Below are 18679 nucleotides of genomic sequence, written 5' to 3'. Positions count from 1 at the left end.
AGTCTAATTTGGACCCACTACCGCTTGAAGGGTTTTGTCTGCCTGACTGGGAGAGGTTTGTTATGTGTAACTTCACTTGTTTCTCTGTATATAATGCATTAGTCAGCAGCCCCACCAAGATTCAGATGTACAACTGTCCTTCTGACCTCCAGTTATCTGTTACGTATTTTGGTTGTGTGTTTAAACTGGATGCTATATAGGAGGACTTCAACCTTTCCCACCAGATCAGTTTGTCAGAACTATTGACTCATCTTTTGTGTTTCAGAAGATTTGTAAGATCATCTGGAACTCTTTAACGAACTTTCCAGTCAGAGGTTTGTGTTACATTAAGGACTGCTTGTTTCAATCTCTTTTGCATATTTATGCCTACAGCTCTGATGCTCAGGGATTTGAGTTTATTTAAATGGCAGTGTGAAGCATTCTGTGGTGGTTAGGAAGTAGTGGTGTGTATATGGATAACTTTTGAGCTACTTCTTTACTCTTACTACTAGTTTTTTGAAGGCGTGGGACTTAGAATGAGATGTTCTCCTCCAGTCCTGCTTTTGAGCCTGGCTCATTTGTTGGAAAAAGAGTACCTCATTGTCTCACTTTTTTCCTTTTAAATGAGGTGGGATTGGAAGATTTGGTTAAACAGAGTTGGAAATATTCATTACAGAAGAACTTCCAGCTGCCTCATAGCATGCCTTAACTATTAGTTCAACATGTTTTGTAAACATCTGAAAGCTTAGTATCAGGATAAACATGTGTGTCTTAATTTGCTATGTGTTAATATGTATAGAAGATTACAATGTAAGAACATGTAGAATGGACATTGATGTTAATATGGTTTAAGTCAAAATTCCAGACGAAGTTTTAAAGTTCATGGGACTTTGTAAACATTCTTAGTGAGTAGTTACATTTAAAATTTCAACCCTATAAAATTGGCTAAGAGTATCCTTCCCAACCCCATTTGAATCACGAGCCTTACATTCTTTAGCTTCCTATAGTGTCATAGATTATCCTGCTGCTTGATACTAAAGGTCTGTGCAGCGTGGTGGGAAGCAGAGTAGGCAGGGGCACAGGTGCTGTCTTATGTGGAGTTAAACTAGAACAGAAGGACCAGTTCACATATGAAAATGGCATTCTGAAATAAGAATGGTGGGTAACAGCCATGTCTGACTTCAAGGGCAGAGCTTTTTTTGAAGCTCCAACTCATGCCTGTATGAGTTGTGCTCAAGCTGATAAACTCTGAGTTGCAACTACTTTTTCTTTGACTTTGTGTTGCATTTGAAAGGAATAAGATGAATGTGTCTTTACAAACAGACCTGCAAATCTGCTTGTAGATAGGGCTAGGAGCTTAGAGATAGGGAAGTAACAGAAGAAAACTCTCAGTTCTAGAAGATGTTACTAATCAACATAGACTGTTGCTCAGCCAAGGCCATGTTACATTCCTGAACCTAGAGAAAAAGAACAAAGACTTAATAGAATTATGAATAGGTTTTTTTCTTTTATATAACAAAAGGGGGGGGGGGGAATGCATGTTAGAGGGGAGCGTAGAATAGGCGATTCGAGAAGTCTGTACCTTCTGAGTACCTCAGCCAGTGCAGAAAGGAAGAGGGTGTTGTGGCCAGGAATTAGGATAAAAAGGGGGTTGCATCCCCCAACAATTCAAGAGACCCCAGGAGAATGCCCCATGGCCTCTCCCTTTATTCGAATAAATTTACAGGACTTCTCTGTCTCTTTTTTGGACATAAACCTCTGGTGTTTGTGAATTAATTTTCCTGACACATTTAATTTTCCTGACTCCTTTACATTGGAGTAAAGTGTCTCTTTGAAATCTGTTCCTTTGCTCTGTGTTGCAAATGTCAGTCTTGTTGATGGTTGTTTATTGTGGAGCTGAAGAGGTTTGCATACTTTGTCATCTTTGACCCCTTTGTGCTAGGATGACAGTACTTCATCCAGTATTGCAGTACCTGGCCTTTTAACAGGCAGTGTGAGTCCTCTCTCTGGGCTCTGCTCTGGTTGCTGTCTTGCAAATAGTAGCTGTAGCCTTCCCAACAATTATTACTATTCCCTGCTCTTTCTATGTAGATACATATGTTGATTCAGCAACTAGAGAGAGTTGAGAGAAGAGCTGATGGAAGAACTGGCAGTCTTTTCCATCAGCTGTGGGGAATAAAGGAGCAGAGTGACACAAGCCTCCTGGCTCAATGGTGTGATATCTTGTCAGCTGTACCCTTAGGAGCAGCCAGATGGAGGTTCAGAGTATTTCAGAATTCTGCAGAACATCCTGTGATAGCACTTAACTGAGAATCCGTCTGTCTTGAGCTTGATGTTAGTAAAACCCTTCAGCAACAGTTAACTTTTGAGACAGCACTGAAATTAAGAGACTGACCTCTTCATGCATTCCCATGCTCAAGCAGTTCTCGTTGCCAGTCTCTTTGATTTTTAGGTGTACTTGGAAAAGATACAACTTTATGTAACTTTATTTTATAATTTTCAACTAGAAATTATGTTCCTGTTACTGTGGTTTTTTTGTAAGATGTCAGGCTAAAGTCACCTAGAGGAGAGCTGCTCATACCACTAACAAAGTTAAGACTGGATTCTCATTTTGGGTTATTTGCAGGTGTAAAAAGGTAACATTCAGAAGTTAATAGAACCATTTCCAAGTGGTGGGTTTGCATGAGCTACATCATAATGTTCTTCATTTCCTGTTGGTATTAGATAAAGCTGACCTCTGATTCAAAAGATAGAATCCCTTGAACTTCAGTAAAATGAAAGAATAACCTGAGAGCGCCTGAGAGTTCCAGCGGTCTAGGCTTCAGACTACTGAATTGCTATGCCTCATTTCACCAAAATTTTTGCATTCTGGTAGGCTTTTGTATGCGTGTTATATTGTGTGCTAAACACTGAACAGGGTTTTAAGATTTGCTCTCTGAGGTGGAAGTAATACATCCCTAGTTTTCTTATTTAAAAAAATGAGGCAAGTACTGTAGAAAAAAGGGAACTTGAGCTGAGTCCTGTAAATGCAATGCTTATGGTTGCTAATCTTGCACTGTTTTTTAATCCCAGCTCGCTTTCCCCCAAAAAACTTGTTGACAAACTAGCGCTCCAAGCAAGGGTTGTGACAAAGCAGATCCTTAGGTAAGAGTAACACTGGGTTGTAATACTATCTCTTTGATGTAAGTGCAGTTTTTTCCTAAGTCCTTTTTTAGCACTTCTAATTGGAAGCTACTGTTGAGGCATTTTGTACTACTTAATCTTGAATCTCTTCCATTTCTTGGTTCTGATCTTTTTTTGACACAGTAATTTGATTGTGCCCTGGTGGTCAAAAGACACACTGACTTCGTCCCAGTCATTTAAGCATATATTTTTATAAAGCCTCAAGTTGAGGTTTCAGCTTGTTTTCTGCAGTCTCTTAAAGCTATTTGCTTTTCCAGCTAAGCAAATCTCAAAATGCCACTAGATTTGTGCTCATTGCATCTGTTACATTGCCACTTGTGATTGACTGAGCTAATTCAGAAGGTTAAAACAGGAAGAGAACAAGTGAGGTTTTGTAGGTAGGGGTCTTTTAGGTACCTGATGAGTGCTGACACAGGAGGAGGAGGACTGCAAGAATAAGCTTTCTGATGTCAGCTGAAGTTAAACGGACATAACGATAATGCTTAGCCTGATCTTAAGAGTGTTCCATGGGAAGGTCTACTGACATGGCAACTTGCTGTCACCAAAATGGGATGTTCTTATTCTGAGCCATTCTTGATTGGAACTCAGAGGAGTTCCCTGCCACTAGTGTATGCTAAGGCCACATATCCATGAGCTGAATAACTTGCGGATAGAGGGCAAAAAATTCAGTTTTCTGCTCTTCTGTAGTTTGGCCATGTTGTCTTGTGGAAATAGTTGGCAGGTTATGGGAAATCAGTGGCTAGAAAGTGTCAGTATGGTCACCTTGTCTTGCCAGAAGTGTGCTGTTAAGTGGGTAACAAAATGCATTTCTTTTATAATTAGACTTGCGCATGGCTGCTTCATATAGAAAATCTAAATCTGTTTATTGCAAAATATAACAAGCCTGTAAATCTGGAAAGTATTCTGTCATTTCATAGCATGAATACTTTGTTGTTTTAAGAAGGTTGTTTATATAATTCATCAGTATCTTTTCTTCAGTTAGTGGTAGAAGCTTAATTAAGAATTGATATTGAACAGATTGTTATCATGGTCAGCGTTTGATAGATAGCACCTAGTTCTGTGGCTTTTAATGCTAGAAGTGAGCCTTAGGGATTTGTTTGGTTTTGTTTACTCTTCAAACTTTTTGTCAAGTTATATGAGTAGAGTCAGCGCCTTGCTGTTTCAGGTAAGATCCTTGACTTTATTGCCGGCATGGCATTGGATCACTGTGATCAAAAATCAGTTGGTGCATAGGGACTTAGCTAAAATTGAATCATGTAAAGGCACCTAGGATGGCGATCTCATCAGGCTGCATGTGAAACAGTACAGAACAATCTTACGTCTTCCAAGGGAGCAAAAAGGAAAGGGAAGGCAGATCTGTAAAAACTTGGAAAAATATAAAGAAAAAAGTAAGAAAACCTTGTGATGCTGTGTTTACCTTGAGAAGTTACAAAACATCTTAATTACTGATTGAATACAAAGTGTATCCATACGGTTTGTTGAGGATGACAGACTTAAATACTGTGAACGTGAAGCAGAGAAGGTCAGATTTCAGTATTAGATTTCAAGAGGAAGAGGGCTAGGCCTCATTAAAACCAGAAATGTATGTCCTATGTGCTAGTACTTTGGATCAGTTAAGGACCTGAATAGGGTGGTCTTGAAGTGTCTTGTTCTTCAGAACCTTGTGCATTGTAAGCCTCTAAATGTGTTATTTTGGAGGAGACATGTAGCTCATTATTCAACTACAATCTGTGAGCAAAATACTGACTCTTGAGTGGAAGTCTTTATATCAAAGGAAATACTTACCTTAGAGTCTTGAGTCTTGGAGAGCCCTGAATATCTGCACGGTAATTAGCTTGCTAGTTTGAACTATTAGCTTGATTGCTCTGCAGCTAAAGCTAGTTAAAGAATAACTGGATGGAGATTAAAAAAAGAGATACTGTTCCAAATTAAATATGTTGCATTGCATTGGCACTTCAGATTTAAGCTGTTTCTAGAGCTTTAAACACTTTGGAGTCTATATGCTGTTGTGTGAGCTGTATGTAAGTTCAAGTAAAATGATCCTCATAGATAAGCTAATTTTTTTTTTTTGGTCTTTGTAGTGTGAACATATGTCAGAAGATGAGATAAATGTAAAATTGTAAAATTTGGAGTAGTGATCTGTTAGCTCTACCTCCCTTGCTGGAAGTGAAGGAAAAAGATCTAACTGATCAACTAAAAGTATGTTTATGTCTATAAATATATATGGGTCCTGCTCAGTTCACTCTGTAAATCTTGAAAATAGCAGCAATGAAGAAGTTTGACTTCTGAAAATATTCATGTAATTCATGTGAGAACACAATGTTCTCATTGCACAAATGAGCTGTTAGAAGTATTCCTTGGTGGGAAAATTGTGGAGTGTTGACTTTTTAAATGTACTATGGTCATTTTGATGTTAAAGCCTCCAATTACTGGGAGCAGAGTTGTCAAAAAAAAAAAAGGAAACATAAAAGCTTGTGTTCAATTAACTGGGATGTTTTTCCAGTTCAGTTTGTTACCTTCCCCAGAAGTCTGAGCAGTTTTTTTAAGTTCACTTGTGGGGGCTTTTCTATACTAAGTTGTTTGGGGTTATATATAGCTAATCACTATGTTAAAGCTTAATACAGGTTAATTCAGTAGATTTAAATGTTGCAAAAAGCTGATTTCTGCATGAAGGTGTGTTTTTAATTACATTACTTAAAATACATTACAGGATATACATATCCTGTACATTCTGAAATACATTTCAGAAATGTAACTTGTGAGCCTTACTTATAAGGTAGAAAGCAATAGTCAAATACTTTTTAAGGAGCACTCCACCTTATGCTTAAATGTAGCAATGGCAAGTGGAGACAGTTTGGGCAGAACTCTGCGCATGCCAGTTTGCAAAAAGTTTCCCTCTTTCCAGTGTCTGTTACCATAATGTGTTAGATAAGAGGCATGAGGAGAATAGCCAGAATGTTCTTCCTCTACTTGTCATGGCAGATATTCTCTACATGAAACATATTAGGAGTTTTCTTACTTGCTATTTTTTGTCCCCTCACAAGCCCCACTTAGCCACTCATGCATCAACAATATTGATCTAAAGTTCTGGCTTAGTTTGATTTATTTGTGTAACTTAAGGTGTTCATCCTATTGATGTTAGGCAGTAGTTTTATACTGAAGAAATCCATAGCTAAATCACTTTTTTGGGTGACTTCATTGACTCAGAAATGGTTTGAACAATGAAAAATCAATTGATGGGAAGCAGAGAGCTATTAACAATGGACTTGTACGTAAAGGTGTATAGAGATATTTTGCCTGAACACATGGCTTGCCTTTTGTGTGAACTTGGTGAGTGAAAAGGCAGCTCATGTCTCAAGTTGAATGACTTCTTCATGCTTAGGAGAACGGGGCTACTAAAATTTATACTTGGCTTTTGCTTCATGGGTGAACTTCCCCAGTAACATCCTGGATATTGATTTGGTATCTGAGGAGTGAATCAGCATTTGAAATAGCTCTGTTAAAATCTGAGCGCAGGAAAAAGAAATACACTGTGAACTAAGAGTTTGGTTCTTTTTCATCAGGTTAGTTTGCTCTGAGAGAGCTAATGAGTGAAGTTTCTGGAGCATCTGTTTGGCAGAAGAAATTGTGAACCTGTGTTATATTGAACTGCTTTGTCCTAGTGGATTTCAGTTTTTGAAAGGAGGGTGGTGTAAAATGCTGAGTTCAGAATGTAGTTGCTACTGTGGAAGGCATTTTAGGTATTAAACAGAAATACATTGAATCCTAAGCAAGTGCTTGACTATGCCTACTCTTGCATATTTACTGTGTGAGAGAAGATCTTGTGTAAAGACACCCCACCAGAGTGTAGCAGAAAGATTGCATATGTATGATGGTAAATGTCTTCATTAGGAAGTAGAGTAGGAAAGTTCAAGTTGAGTTCTTTGAGTGACTATCATTGTAAACATGGAGGTTTGTGGGATTTTGATAGGGGCTTTTTTGTTTGTTTTTTTAATTGTTGCTTTGCTTTTGAAGTATTTACTGGTATGGTAAGTGCTAGAAGTTTCACTTATTTCTACTTACAAAAGATACGACTTAATAAAGATTATTTAAGGAGAAATGCAAGTGTAGAAGTTTAACTTAAATTTTTGCTTGATGCTCTGTATCAGTAATCAGACTGCTAAAAAGTAACATGTCTTGTTACTGGTTTTTTGATAAATGTGAATCAACAAAATGTTCATGTCTAGTTAAATTCCCAAAAGACTGTTACACAATTGTCAGGTCATTTTTCGATGAAGTTGTGTATTAGTGGTAGTATTCTCTGAAAAATGGTTGATCTGTGCCTAGCTTTGATGGTTTTGCTTGAAATATGTTTCTGAAGTATTTCCATGCTATTGTGAATCAGTTATTCAGAAAAAAGTGGGAATTCTCTTCTAAAAAGGTAAGCTAATTACTGAAGAAGGCTTCCTGTGAAAAGTGAAAGACATAACTTTCTTCTGTAGCAACTAACAATTGCTTTGTTTTTAGGTGCCTTAGCTGGACCAGTTGTTGATCCACATGTGACAGCAGTTTGGGGGAAGAAGGTTGCACTGAAATGCATAATTGATGTAAATGAAACAATAACACAAGTTTCTTGGGAGAAGATAGATGGTAAAATTTCACAGACTATTGCTGTTCATCACCCTGAATATGGAATATCTGTTCAAGGAGAATACCAAGGAAGAGTGGCATTTAAAAACTACTCACTTACTGATGCAACAATCATCTTAAAAAATGTAAGCTTTTCTGATGCAGGAGAATATATTTGCAAGGCAGTTACATTCCCACTTGGAAATACACAGGCATCAACAACTTTAACAGTACTAGGTAAGTCAGCTGCTTTTTGAAATGAGAAAAATTCTTAACTTACTAGTAAGTTGTATTTTACCATTTAACTTAATGCAAAATATGTGTTTGCTGGTCTTTCATTACAGGTGTGTTATTTTTACTAATGTCATAGAGGAGACTTCTTTTGGGTCTTGCTTCTTTAGAACTTGACTAGTTATTAAAAAATAAATATTTTTTTAATAAATTAAAAAAAAAGCTCCTTTTTAGGCATTGTGCTTATACAGACATTTAGTTTGTATTAGCACAGTGCTTTAGAACTTTGAGAGACAATGTTGATACCAGGGACTTGTGTGTATGTGCTGAGAAGCTGCTAAACATGGCTTTAGCTACCACCTTGGCTGAATTCCCTCACAAATTCCCTCAGTTAGTACTAAGTAGTCACTGGTCTTCAGAAAAAGCAGGTATTTCTAAACCCTGCTGATGACTGGTTGTCTCAGTGAAATAACCCATCATCTGTAATTAGGTTAGAGTTCCTAGTGAGGTGGTAGATGTCCCATGCCTGGAAACATTCAGACGGGACTCTGAGCAGCCTGGTGTAGTTGAAGATGTCCCTGCTTATTGCTAGGGGATTGGACTGGATGACCTTCAAAAAGTCCCTTCCAACTCAATTGCATGATTTTATAGATGTGTTGCTAACATGATAGTTTAATATAGCTGCTTGGGACTGGTGGTGTAAACTGTTCTTTGCACAGTGTAAATGTAAAGCAAAACTGTCTAGATGACTGCTGGGAGTTGTGGGAAGAGTCACTTTAAGCTCTTGACTGCTTGTGGATAGTCATAATGTGAAGCTTTTATAAACTTGGGGGTTTGTTTACACTAATTTTGTCCCTCTTGTTGAGGGTTGAGTATTGCTGTCATAAGGAATTAGTGCTGAAGTGCTAGTAACTCAGGTGTTACTGCAGTGTAACGTAATATAATTACTCTGGAACTTGAAAGCCTGTTACCAAATTGCCCTCTCCTTAGAGTAGTATCCCTCTTGTACTAGTGTAAGGTACTTCTGTATCTACTTCCAGGAGTCCAGTGATATTTTCTGTAGCTGAGGTGGTCATCAATACCTACTTCTGTAAGCAGAAATGCTTTTTAGGATCATCTCTTAGTCTTCAATACCTGCTTTTCATAGTAGTAGAATATTCAATGGGGTTAATCAGACAGCTTTAGCACAGGATATAAACTGGTTTTCACCACAAGGGGGAGCAAAATAAATGCATCAAAGCAACTGGCTTAATCCAACTTGAAACCAAAATTCTATGTGATGCACAAAGCATGTGGTCTTATGGCTCTCTTTTTCATCTGCCTTCCATCTGTACTGCAAGTGGCTGTCTGTGGTTATTGTAGCAGTCTTTTGACTTCAGGTTTCAGCTATTGTGCTTTACCAGTTAGCAGTGGGAAGTTTTTACTGTCTTGCCTCATCTTTTCTAGTCAGTTCCTCTTTCTAAGATTATTTCTTTTTTTCAGATAAATTAGTAGTTGTGTCCATTTTGCACTTGTAATCTCAGGTATTTGGAGGAACTTGGAAAGCACATGTATGTCCTGTGTGCTTATTATTCTACATTTGAAAGTGTAGAGGGACCACAACTGGTTTCATTAGATATGTGTTATGAAAAATTGCAGTTGAAATAGGCAAAGTGTTGGTCAGGCGTACAATGGTTCTGATCATAGCTTTTTTCATCATTGATGTAGATGGTTGCCAATTGCTATAAGTCTCTCAGGATTTGGTATCAACTTCTAAATGGCAAAACTCAGCTGTTACTTGGCGAAGATGCCTTTCCATCCTAGCTAGCATCAGCTTCACTTGCATGTACCGCTAGGTAGCCAGCCCTCTGTTGGACTTAAGCTCTTTGGTCTTACAGTTTTCTTCCGTCCTTCTAGAAACTTTTTGCTGCACTGACATGCAGGCTTAAACAGTCAAAATACTGGAAGTAATGATTTTCAGAATATGCTGTAAATTGTGAACTTTGCTGGCCTGAACTCAGCAATTCAAGCTCATCAGAATCTTAGGGCATGCAATAGCTCTAATTTAAATCTTAATGTGACTTAAAAAATCTTCAATCTGACTGCATTCTCCCACTGGTCTAAAAAACTTTCCCTTAAGTAAGGAAAGAAGTTCCTGTCCTAATGCTGAGGCTGTTTCCAGTTGAAGCAGGACTGCCTTTTTTCCTAGTCCCTGTCTGTTCTTATTTAGCAAAGAGTTTGTTTCCTTCCCATGTGTAGTGGACATAGTTAATCATGTAGTAGATGCTTTTACACTGTAAGGTAGAGACACTGAAGACAAATGGAAGGAAAAATTAAGTCCAAGGTAAAATGCCCTGTGTTTTGCCACAGTGCACTGATCATTTAAGACCATATTTAGAACCTCTTCTGCACCCTGAGTTTAACAGACTTGCCATGTTTCGTGACTTTACCCACTCGCAGTTTGCTTTGCTTAGTGCTTCATGTTGTCTTAAGGAAATGCACTGTAAAGAAGAGGTTAACACAGTGAAAATATGAAAATGCTTTTAAGGTCAAACAGATATATTGAACTTTGCTAAAACTTTGGTTTGTCAAACTTACCTTGTTAAACTTGTGCAAAAAATGGCAAATAATTTTTGTGTCAAGCTGTTGGTTTCCCAAGTTGCTGACCAAATGAGGCAAACTGAAGTCTCAAGGCAGAAGAGATGCCTTGTCACAGGGTAGCTTGCGGAGCTGACATAATTTTTATGTTCCTGACTTGAGTGCTGTCCATGACTATTTTAAGTACTTGGTTTGGTTTGACTCTGTCTTGCTAAGTTGGATTTCTCATCATGGGTATTGATAAAGTAGGTCGTCTTCTTCTGCAGTCTAGCTCTTACCAATGCTACAAGTGAAGGATGAGTGTCAAGGGTGTAGGTCTATCACGATGTGAATTAGATCCCAGACACTCTAATGCAGAAATTCTTCCAGTTAGGAATTAAAAGATGATGTGTGTCAGGCAGTATAGACACTGGATCCTCTCAGACAATTCTAATGAAGTAATGGTGTTCGAGAAGTGCTAGTTGATGAGATGTACATGTTCTTCTTAAGTACTACAGAATAAATACTCTGGGCCAAGAAAAAATATCAAGTAGATGACAAATTAGTGAACTGACTGGCCTTAAGACAAAAAAGCAAACCCCCCCCAAAACTACTAAAACAAGAAAACAACCTTAGTAAGTTAATAATTAAGCATTAATTAGCAAACAGGATAAGGTACACAGAAAGATAGAGCTGCTGGTTTTGAGGCAAGAGAAAATAAGAACTTGAAATATTCTTTTGGAAAGAGGTTAATCAAGTACATGTCAGTTGTGATGAAGGGGATGACAATTCCCAGTGTCATGCTGTTGCCAAGGAACTAGTGAATTTAATGACAGGAAGAAATAATCTTTTTTGTGTTGTAATCATGCCAATTTCATCCAGACCTCCTGTGCCCAGTATGTGCAGAAGCAATTGAAAAAGGCTTATGAAGTACACGAAAACCAAGAAGCAGCTTTTTTGCTTCAAAACGTAATGCAGTAGAATTTAAGGCTCTTGTCTGTATGCTGTATTATGTTATTTTTTTTGTAAAGAAGTGTCAGGACTTAAGCAGTGAGAGATTTCTGATTTGTCCATGTTGAACATAAGGTAAAGGTAGAATAAGCAGGGTTAAATTAGGTGGTGGTCATGAATCAGTGAAAGGGCAAGCACAGATTGGCAAATGAGTTGAGACCTTTTGAACAGCTGCACAACTAGCTTCCATGCTTCAGCCATCATGTCTTTAATATTCAAATGCAATTCATGCCATAATGTTGCTTTAGATGGAACTCTTACACTGTGGAAGCAGGTCCTGCTTTTGGCTCTTAGGGGGTTAGTCTCTTCCTTTGCCAGACATTGTCCTCACCATATTTTTCATTTGACCTGAATAGAGCATAATGTTTCTACTGAGTGGCTGTAGTAGCTTCTCTAATGCTCTTCCAGCTGCCTCATGTGTCCTCCACCAACACTGTGAGGAGTGAAAGTCACTGAAAATCACATGATTGTGTGATTCATGTGGCACGCTGAATGGTCCTGGGATAAGAGGACTGCATATAGAAGTTACACTTTCAAAAAAAAAAAAAAAAAAAAAAAAAAAAACCACAAAAAAAACTTCCAAAGCCCATACTTTTTGGGTGATCTCTTTTCCAAACTGAAAATGGTAAAACTGTTTCACACTGTGAGGGATGAGATGCCAATGGCCCCTTGTAATTATGGATTCATTCACCAGATACTTCTCTTAATCCATGGCTGAAACATCTAGAAAGGCCATAGAATAAGTAGCTGGGCTTCTGCTGGTTTTGCTTCAGTTGCTGGGACAAAGTAGTCCTAAATGATAAACTATAGAAATAAGTATCCTAACAGCAGCTGCTTTCCATTTTTCAGTATGCAGCTATTTAGTTATCTTGCAGTTGGTGTGTAGTACAAGAATCACAATTTATGGGAAGATGTGACAGTAGAAGCCTTTTATACATTTGTGATGTATAAAAAAACTAGAGCACGGAAACACATAGGACTGGGAATAAGTATATTTTATGAGGCTGAGTAGTTTTGAATAGTTCACCTTTGTCTCTGGTTGACAAGTGTAAAACTAAGTATTACACAATGAACTCTAACAAATCTCTGGTATCACTTGAGAAAGTAGGTTTTTTCCTTATAATGATAATTATATATATAAATAGGAGAAAGTAGGCATTTTAAATTAGTCTATCATGCTTTCTGGCTAGTTGAAGACTTTAAGAGTCCAGTACTGACTAGTCTACTTTGGGTCTGGAGATGTCTGCAACTAAGAGTTCTTGTTTACTTACGTATCCTTTCACAAAGAGGTGGAGGAAAAATTATGTAGTTGCATACTTTTTTTAAAAAGAAAAATCAAAGGAATAGAACATACAAAGCTTTTATTCCTATTAGTTGAAATTATTGGAGTCTACAGTTTTGGCATGAAATGCTAATGATAGCTGCTAATTTAGTTGATTTTACTGTTACGGAAATCTTGGGAAGGAATACAGCAAAAATTAGAATCTTCATGCATGTAAAACTCTAAATATAAATTTGGGTGTTTACTTCTGCATTTTAGTAATACTACAGAAGCTATTGAAGAAGTCACTACCAGTGAATGAGGCAGTAGTGTTCATGTTAAATCAGGAAAACCAAATTGTGGGTCAAATAACAAAGCTATGTAAAGGCTTTTATCCAGATGATACAATGCCTCATATGTATATCAGTTCAGATATCCAAGCTTATTGCAGAAAGCGCTAGCTGTTGCTGGTGTCGGAGAGCAGGGAATCAGATTTTTAAAGAAGCTCTATTAGAAATGCTTCAGATCTAGAAGAGTGAGTGTGGAACTTGGCAGAAAAAAACTGTTATTGGTTTACTTTCAGTAACAAATCTCAGAGGGCAGCCATTCAGAGAAACAAAGTAGAAAATAATTTGCTCTCAGTATCTGCCCGAACAATCTTCAGTTTCATAACAATTTCTATTCTTCAAGCATATCTAAGCATAGAACAGAAAACTCATTTTATAAGGTTATCCATTTAATAGTTGCCTTTCCCTTTAGCATAGTTGAGAAATATTAAACCACCTTGTTCAGACATGAGCAGTGTTAGACTGAGCAGAAAACAATCAAAAACTGATCTTGGCACTGAAGGGGCTCAAGCTGAAAATATTTAGTAGCCAGTTATCTTTGGAAGGTGTAGGTAGTTGGAGAACTTGCCAGGTACTGTGAACTTTGCTCTACTCTGTTACAAGATGTATGTGTGGGTCAGCTTCAATTTATTGGAAAGAAATTCCATGATCTAACTTTTCTCCTTCTTCTTGGATGCTGAAAGGCACAGAAGTTGCAAGACTTGTCTCTGCTTTGTGATTAGTGAGGGCTGATCCACTGAGGTGGATTCTGAAGCATTATGGTGAGTAGCAATGACTTCCCTTCAGAGGACTTCGGTAGCCAGATTAGAGCGAAGGACCAGGATTGTGGAATAGGCTGGTGCACTACTGCAAACCTGTCCCTTACAGAACTGGTAACACAAATGGGCCAGTCTAAAACAGCCCAACTATGGTTTGTATCTGAAGCACCAGGTAGTTTTTCTGACTTGGGCTGCAACTGGTGGGTGGCTCATACAGGGCTGAAACAGATTTGCTAAATCAGAAGGAAATTTTTTAAAAGCTTTTTAGTCTATGGCTTTCAACAGTAGACTCGTACATGAGGAACTCAACTTCCTTCTAGAAAAAGGTGTGTTCCCCAAGTCTCTAGACTTTTGGGGTGAGCAGTGGCTTTACAAAAAGGAGATCACATCCTTCCACGTGCAGATTTCTTTAGACTTAGACTTAGTATTGAGTTCCATTTTTTAAACTTTTATAGGGATTCATTCACAAGAACATGTGTGTGTGTATATATATATATAGGCAAAATTTTATTTTATATAGAAACAATTACTTTGTATATTGAAAACTTAGATAAATTTTATATACAATTATGTGTATTTGTACATATTACGTCCTTTATTTGATGTGCAGTATGTATATATAATGAAGATGCAGCATGGAAGTAATTTGTATTGTACTGATCAATAAAAGCTTAAACTCTTAATGTTGGGTGTTAGAACTCTGAAGTAGCTTTCAAGTGGCACAAACTGACAGATTAATTCTTGAATGCTTGAAAATGCAGCAGAATCTAAGCTTTTTGAAAAAGAACCTGTGGTGTAATTTCAATCTAATACCTTAAGCTCTCTGTTGTCAGACACTGCAACTGGAGCACTGCAATTGGTATTTTGGACCTAACCACTCTGGAATTCCCTGACAGTGCATTAAATGTAGTGAATGAACAACACTGAACTTGAATGAGTGGACAAGGGGGGATAGTGTCATTAGGCCAAAGCCTTGTAGAGCTATAATCTCTTGAGATATGCATGGTCTTATGTCTAGGATGTCTGATTAACATGAGCATTTGCAAATGGATTAGATTTTGTCTAACTTTTACATAGTGACAGTTTCAAAGATGTGGAGTCTTTCTTGTTTAAATCTACTTTTTCTCCTTCTTCTTAGTTGAACCTGTTGTGAGCTTAACGAAAGGACCAAACCCTCTAATAGATGGTGCAAATAGGACAATAGCAGCCACTTGTACAGCAGCCACTGGAAAACCTGCTGCACAGATTGACTGGGAAGGAGGCCTTGGTGAAATGGAATCCACCTCTACTTTGTTTCCAAATGAAACAGTGACAGTTGTAAGTCAGTATGTGATTGTCCCGACACGATTTGCAAGAGGAAGACACATAACTTGCATTGTGAGGCACCCTGCCTTTGAAAAGGAGATACGATACCCTTACATGCTGGACATACAGTGTAAGTATTCTGTGAGGTAATTACTGCCTGGTACATATCTTGCAACCACCCCCTTAATCAGTGTATACCTTGCACAGAAAGGAGATGAGCACTTTCTGCTTCAGGAAAATAAAGGAAGTGAAAACCATATAGAAAATCTGTGATAAGGGGCAGGTCAGGCAGGAGTAAAAGCCTAGGGTCTCTGTATTGAAAATAAAGTCATGAAGCTAGAATACTGTTACATTTCTACTGTTTTGGATATTGAATCATGGGTAAACATGGGGGTTGATCCATAAGCTGTTTATAGTGTCTTACAATTTCAGCAGAATTAAAAAAGAATGCTAATGAAGATTCATGTTTGAGATGTTAAGTTGAAAATAGATCTTGTGGTGGTCAATAAGTTATTTTCAGGTTATTCACCAAACTTTGTCCACTCTAACTAGTGTAAGGAAACAAGAACATAGTACATACGTGCCTAGCGTTTGTTATTCTGCTTCCGATGGCTCATATAATTCAAATCTGTACCGGCCTTCTTTAAAAAATTTATGGCTTTTAAAACACATGAATGCAAAGCAAGGTGGCTTACAATGTTGCTTAATTAAAACCAGTTAAGACAAATAAGCTTTAGGCATGTGGTCCATTTGTTAGACACTGCATATATGAACAAAACCAACTATTTTCACGTTGTTCCTTGGTGTTCTGTCTTGGCTGTGTGCTGCTTTAAAGTTCCTAAATCACAGAAGTCTGTCAGTTCAAGCAGAACAAATGTAGTGGCTGGAAAAAGTAGATTTGGCTGTTTTGATTTGACTAGAATTTGATTTTGCTTTGGTTTTGTTCTGTTTGGTAAAGAATCACTTATTTTGGCATAAAATAATGATTAGCACTGCTTTATTTTATTGATCTTGAAATTAAGTTCTAGGTTGGAGGGCCATTGATACAGAAATAAAACCAAAGAGGATTTGTTCCCATCATTGTCTCAAACAGTGAATTAAGAGAATTGTTTCCTGTTGAAAGTAAAGTGAGGATGCAAGTTGGTCTTAATATTTTTAGCTGAGATTAGCGTTAATGCATGTTTCAGAATTTCTAACAAAATTGTATAGTAAGGTACACAGCAGCAAATGAGAAGCAGTGTGTGCTCTTCAGTCTTCCCTGACACATAGTAGCTTTGCAACTGCTCCTCCATCTCCGCTTCAGAGCTTGTCCCAAATCATACTGGTTCATCTGTTCCTTGGCTTTTGAATATTTTGCCAAGGCCTCTCTAAAATCACCTCCTGGCTTCTTAGAGCCATAAAATAATTCTACATTTTGATGCCAATGGATAATTTAATCTTTATAGTTGGCGTCTGTGAATTTCTTGGTGATTTCCTAATTACCTGCTTTCTCCCAAGGTTGTTTCTGATCCTTTGCTGTATCTTTTTAGTGAAAAGTAGTTCTAACTTACCATTCCTCATGTCCCAAAAACATGAAACTGATTCTTTTTTTCCTGAAGTCCTCTCACTTCCCCAGGGTACTGTGTGGTTGCTGAAAACACAATAGGAAAGTTGCACTTTAAAACAATTTGTTCACTGCTGCATATTAATGCTGTAGCTTGGAGCTGCATCATGTTCTCTGTATATTTTGGTGGTGGTATTTAAATCAAAAACAAAAGGGCAACCAACAGCTAAAGCACATATCCTTCTCAAAAAACCGTCCCAAAAAGTACCCTTCTGTTCTATTGATCTTAAATGCAATTCACTTTTAATGTAAAAATTGTGGTTGTTGATAGATGAAGTCTTTTTTTTTTGTTAGATGCCCCAGAAGTTTCAGTAACTGGCTATGATGGAAACTGGTTCATTGGAAGAGGGAATGTTCAGCTCAAATGCAATGCTGACGCAAACCCATTACCTATGGAATTTATGTGGACCAGGTAAATATTTATGAAAAGGGACTTCCCACACGATTCAAGTGATATAATAACTTCGCTTACAGTAAATGCATGTTTTGAAAACAAAGATTATATGATTTGTATTGGTCATAATGGTTTTATTCAGCTTTTTAAAAGGAGAATACAAGATGTGTGTTTGTATGAATACAAGTGAGTGGATATCTTGAAAATTTGTGTCTGAACAGTTTGTCATTACTCTCAGGGTAAAGTCTCTTTAGTTACTCAAGGTGGACTAAGCTCTGTGTGTTACATGTAGAGCAAAGACCAGTAAATCCAGAATGGATCCAACTGTTATTTATATATGCCTCTTATGAAAAAATTAAAAAGCTTACAAGGCATCCACATTTTTTGAATTTATGGACTGCCATCCCCATCCCAGGCTTAGAAATTTCAGCACATAAAAATTCTTATGTTTAAAAAAAGCTTTAGCAGCAGTACCATTTGCTTCTTCAGATGCACTGGGTTCTCAGTTCTCTCATCTGAATTTCAAACATATGTAAGAACTAATCAATACAACCACTGTTTACAATTCTAGAAGAAATAAACCTATTTAAATACATTTAAAGCCATTCAAGCTTCAGAGGTGAATATTAGATTTCCTAAACTTAAAATGGAACAAACTTGTATAGGAAATCTAAATTTTCTGGAATAAACCTGGTGTGCCTTTTTGAGCAAAACCCATCCAAAAAGCTGTAGCACTGGTGAATGAGGAACTTCATGTGTAGGGGGTGAAATCTATGTAAAAGAAGGGAACCTTGAGTTTGAAGAAATGAGAAGTGCTGTGTTGAGCTGTGTGCTGTATTACTGTTGTCAGATTACAATAGGTTGTAGAACTACCTTACTACCTTGTACTACCTTGATACTACCTTGTATCCCTTGGAATCCAAGATGACATTGTATTTACTGGGATAGTGATATTTTCATGGCTAGTAATATTTTAAAATGTTGCATGTATGAGAATTTTATTATAATAGACCTTTCAAACCAATTGACTGTTTTATGTATCTTGAAACAAATACTTCTGGTACTGTGAATTACAGAGTATGTGCCTGATGGCTTTTATCAGCTTTATGTGGCTGAAGCAATTCTGGGCAATAATCACAGCAAAGGAGTAGGAATGTTGTGTTGAACCACATTTTTTGAAGATTGCATTTAGTGTTAACTTTTTGTTCAATACTACTTAAAAATAACTTACCAAATGCTTTCAAGATAGTCATCTAGTGATCTAGTTGGAATATTGATTTAGGCCTGCTTAGATATTAATAGGTCCTTAGATAAATCAAAATGGGTTTCAATGGCATGAAGTTAGACAGGTGTTTAATGGGCAGTTGGCAGCTCTGTTAAAATAGTTCCAAGGCCTTTGCCCTTTCCCCTTTTTCTGTTGTGTTTACACAATTGTTACTGCAA

The 18679-nt window shown here is 37.4% G+C and overlaps 1 protein-coding gene across 5 annotated transcripts in view; it reads left to right on the top strand.

The window, feature by feature from the left end:
- The first annotated feature begins 7256 nt into the window (after positions 1–7256).
- The window catches only part of NECTIN3 (nectin cell adhesion molecule 3), a 135074-nt gene continuing 123651 nt past the window's right edge, over positions 7257–18679 (top strand). For 2 of the 5 annotated variants that reach the window (XM_017731793.1, XM_017731790.1), the window contains exons 1-3: positions 7260–8007; positions 15073–15369; positions 17137–17254. In XM_017731793.1, the coding sequence (XP_017587282.1) occupies positions 15207–15369; positions 17137–17254 (281 nt within the window). In that variant the 5' untranslated portion in view covers positions 7260–8007; positions 15073–15206. Of the gene's footprint in view, positions 8008–15072; positions 15370–17136; positions 17255–18679 lie in introns of all 5 variants that reach the window. The other 3 variants (XM_017731791.1, XM_017731792.1, XM_017731794.1) reach the window with 3 other exon arrangements.

The sequence above is a fragment of the Corvus brachyrhynchos genome, unplaced genomic scaffold (genome assembly GCF_000691975.1).
Source record: "Corvus brachyrhynchos isolate BGI_N302 unplaced genomic scaffold, ASM69197v1 scaffold3, whole genome shotgun sequence".
NCBI classification, from domain to species: domain Eukaryota; kingdom Metazoa; phylum Chordata; class Aves; order Passeriformes; family Corvidae; genus Corvus; species Corvus brachyrhynchos.
The sequence above is the reverse complement of the archived record's forward strand: the minus strand, read 5'-3'. Positions and strand labels throughout refer to the sequence as shown.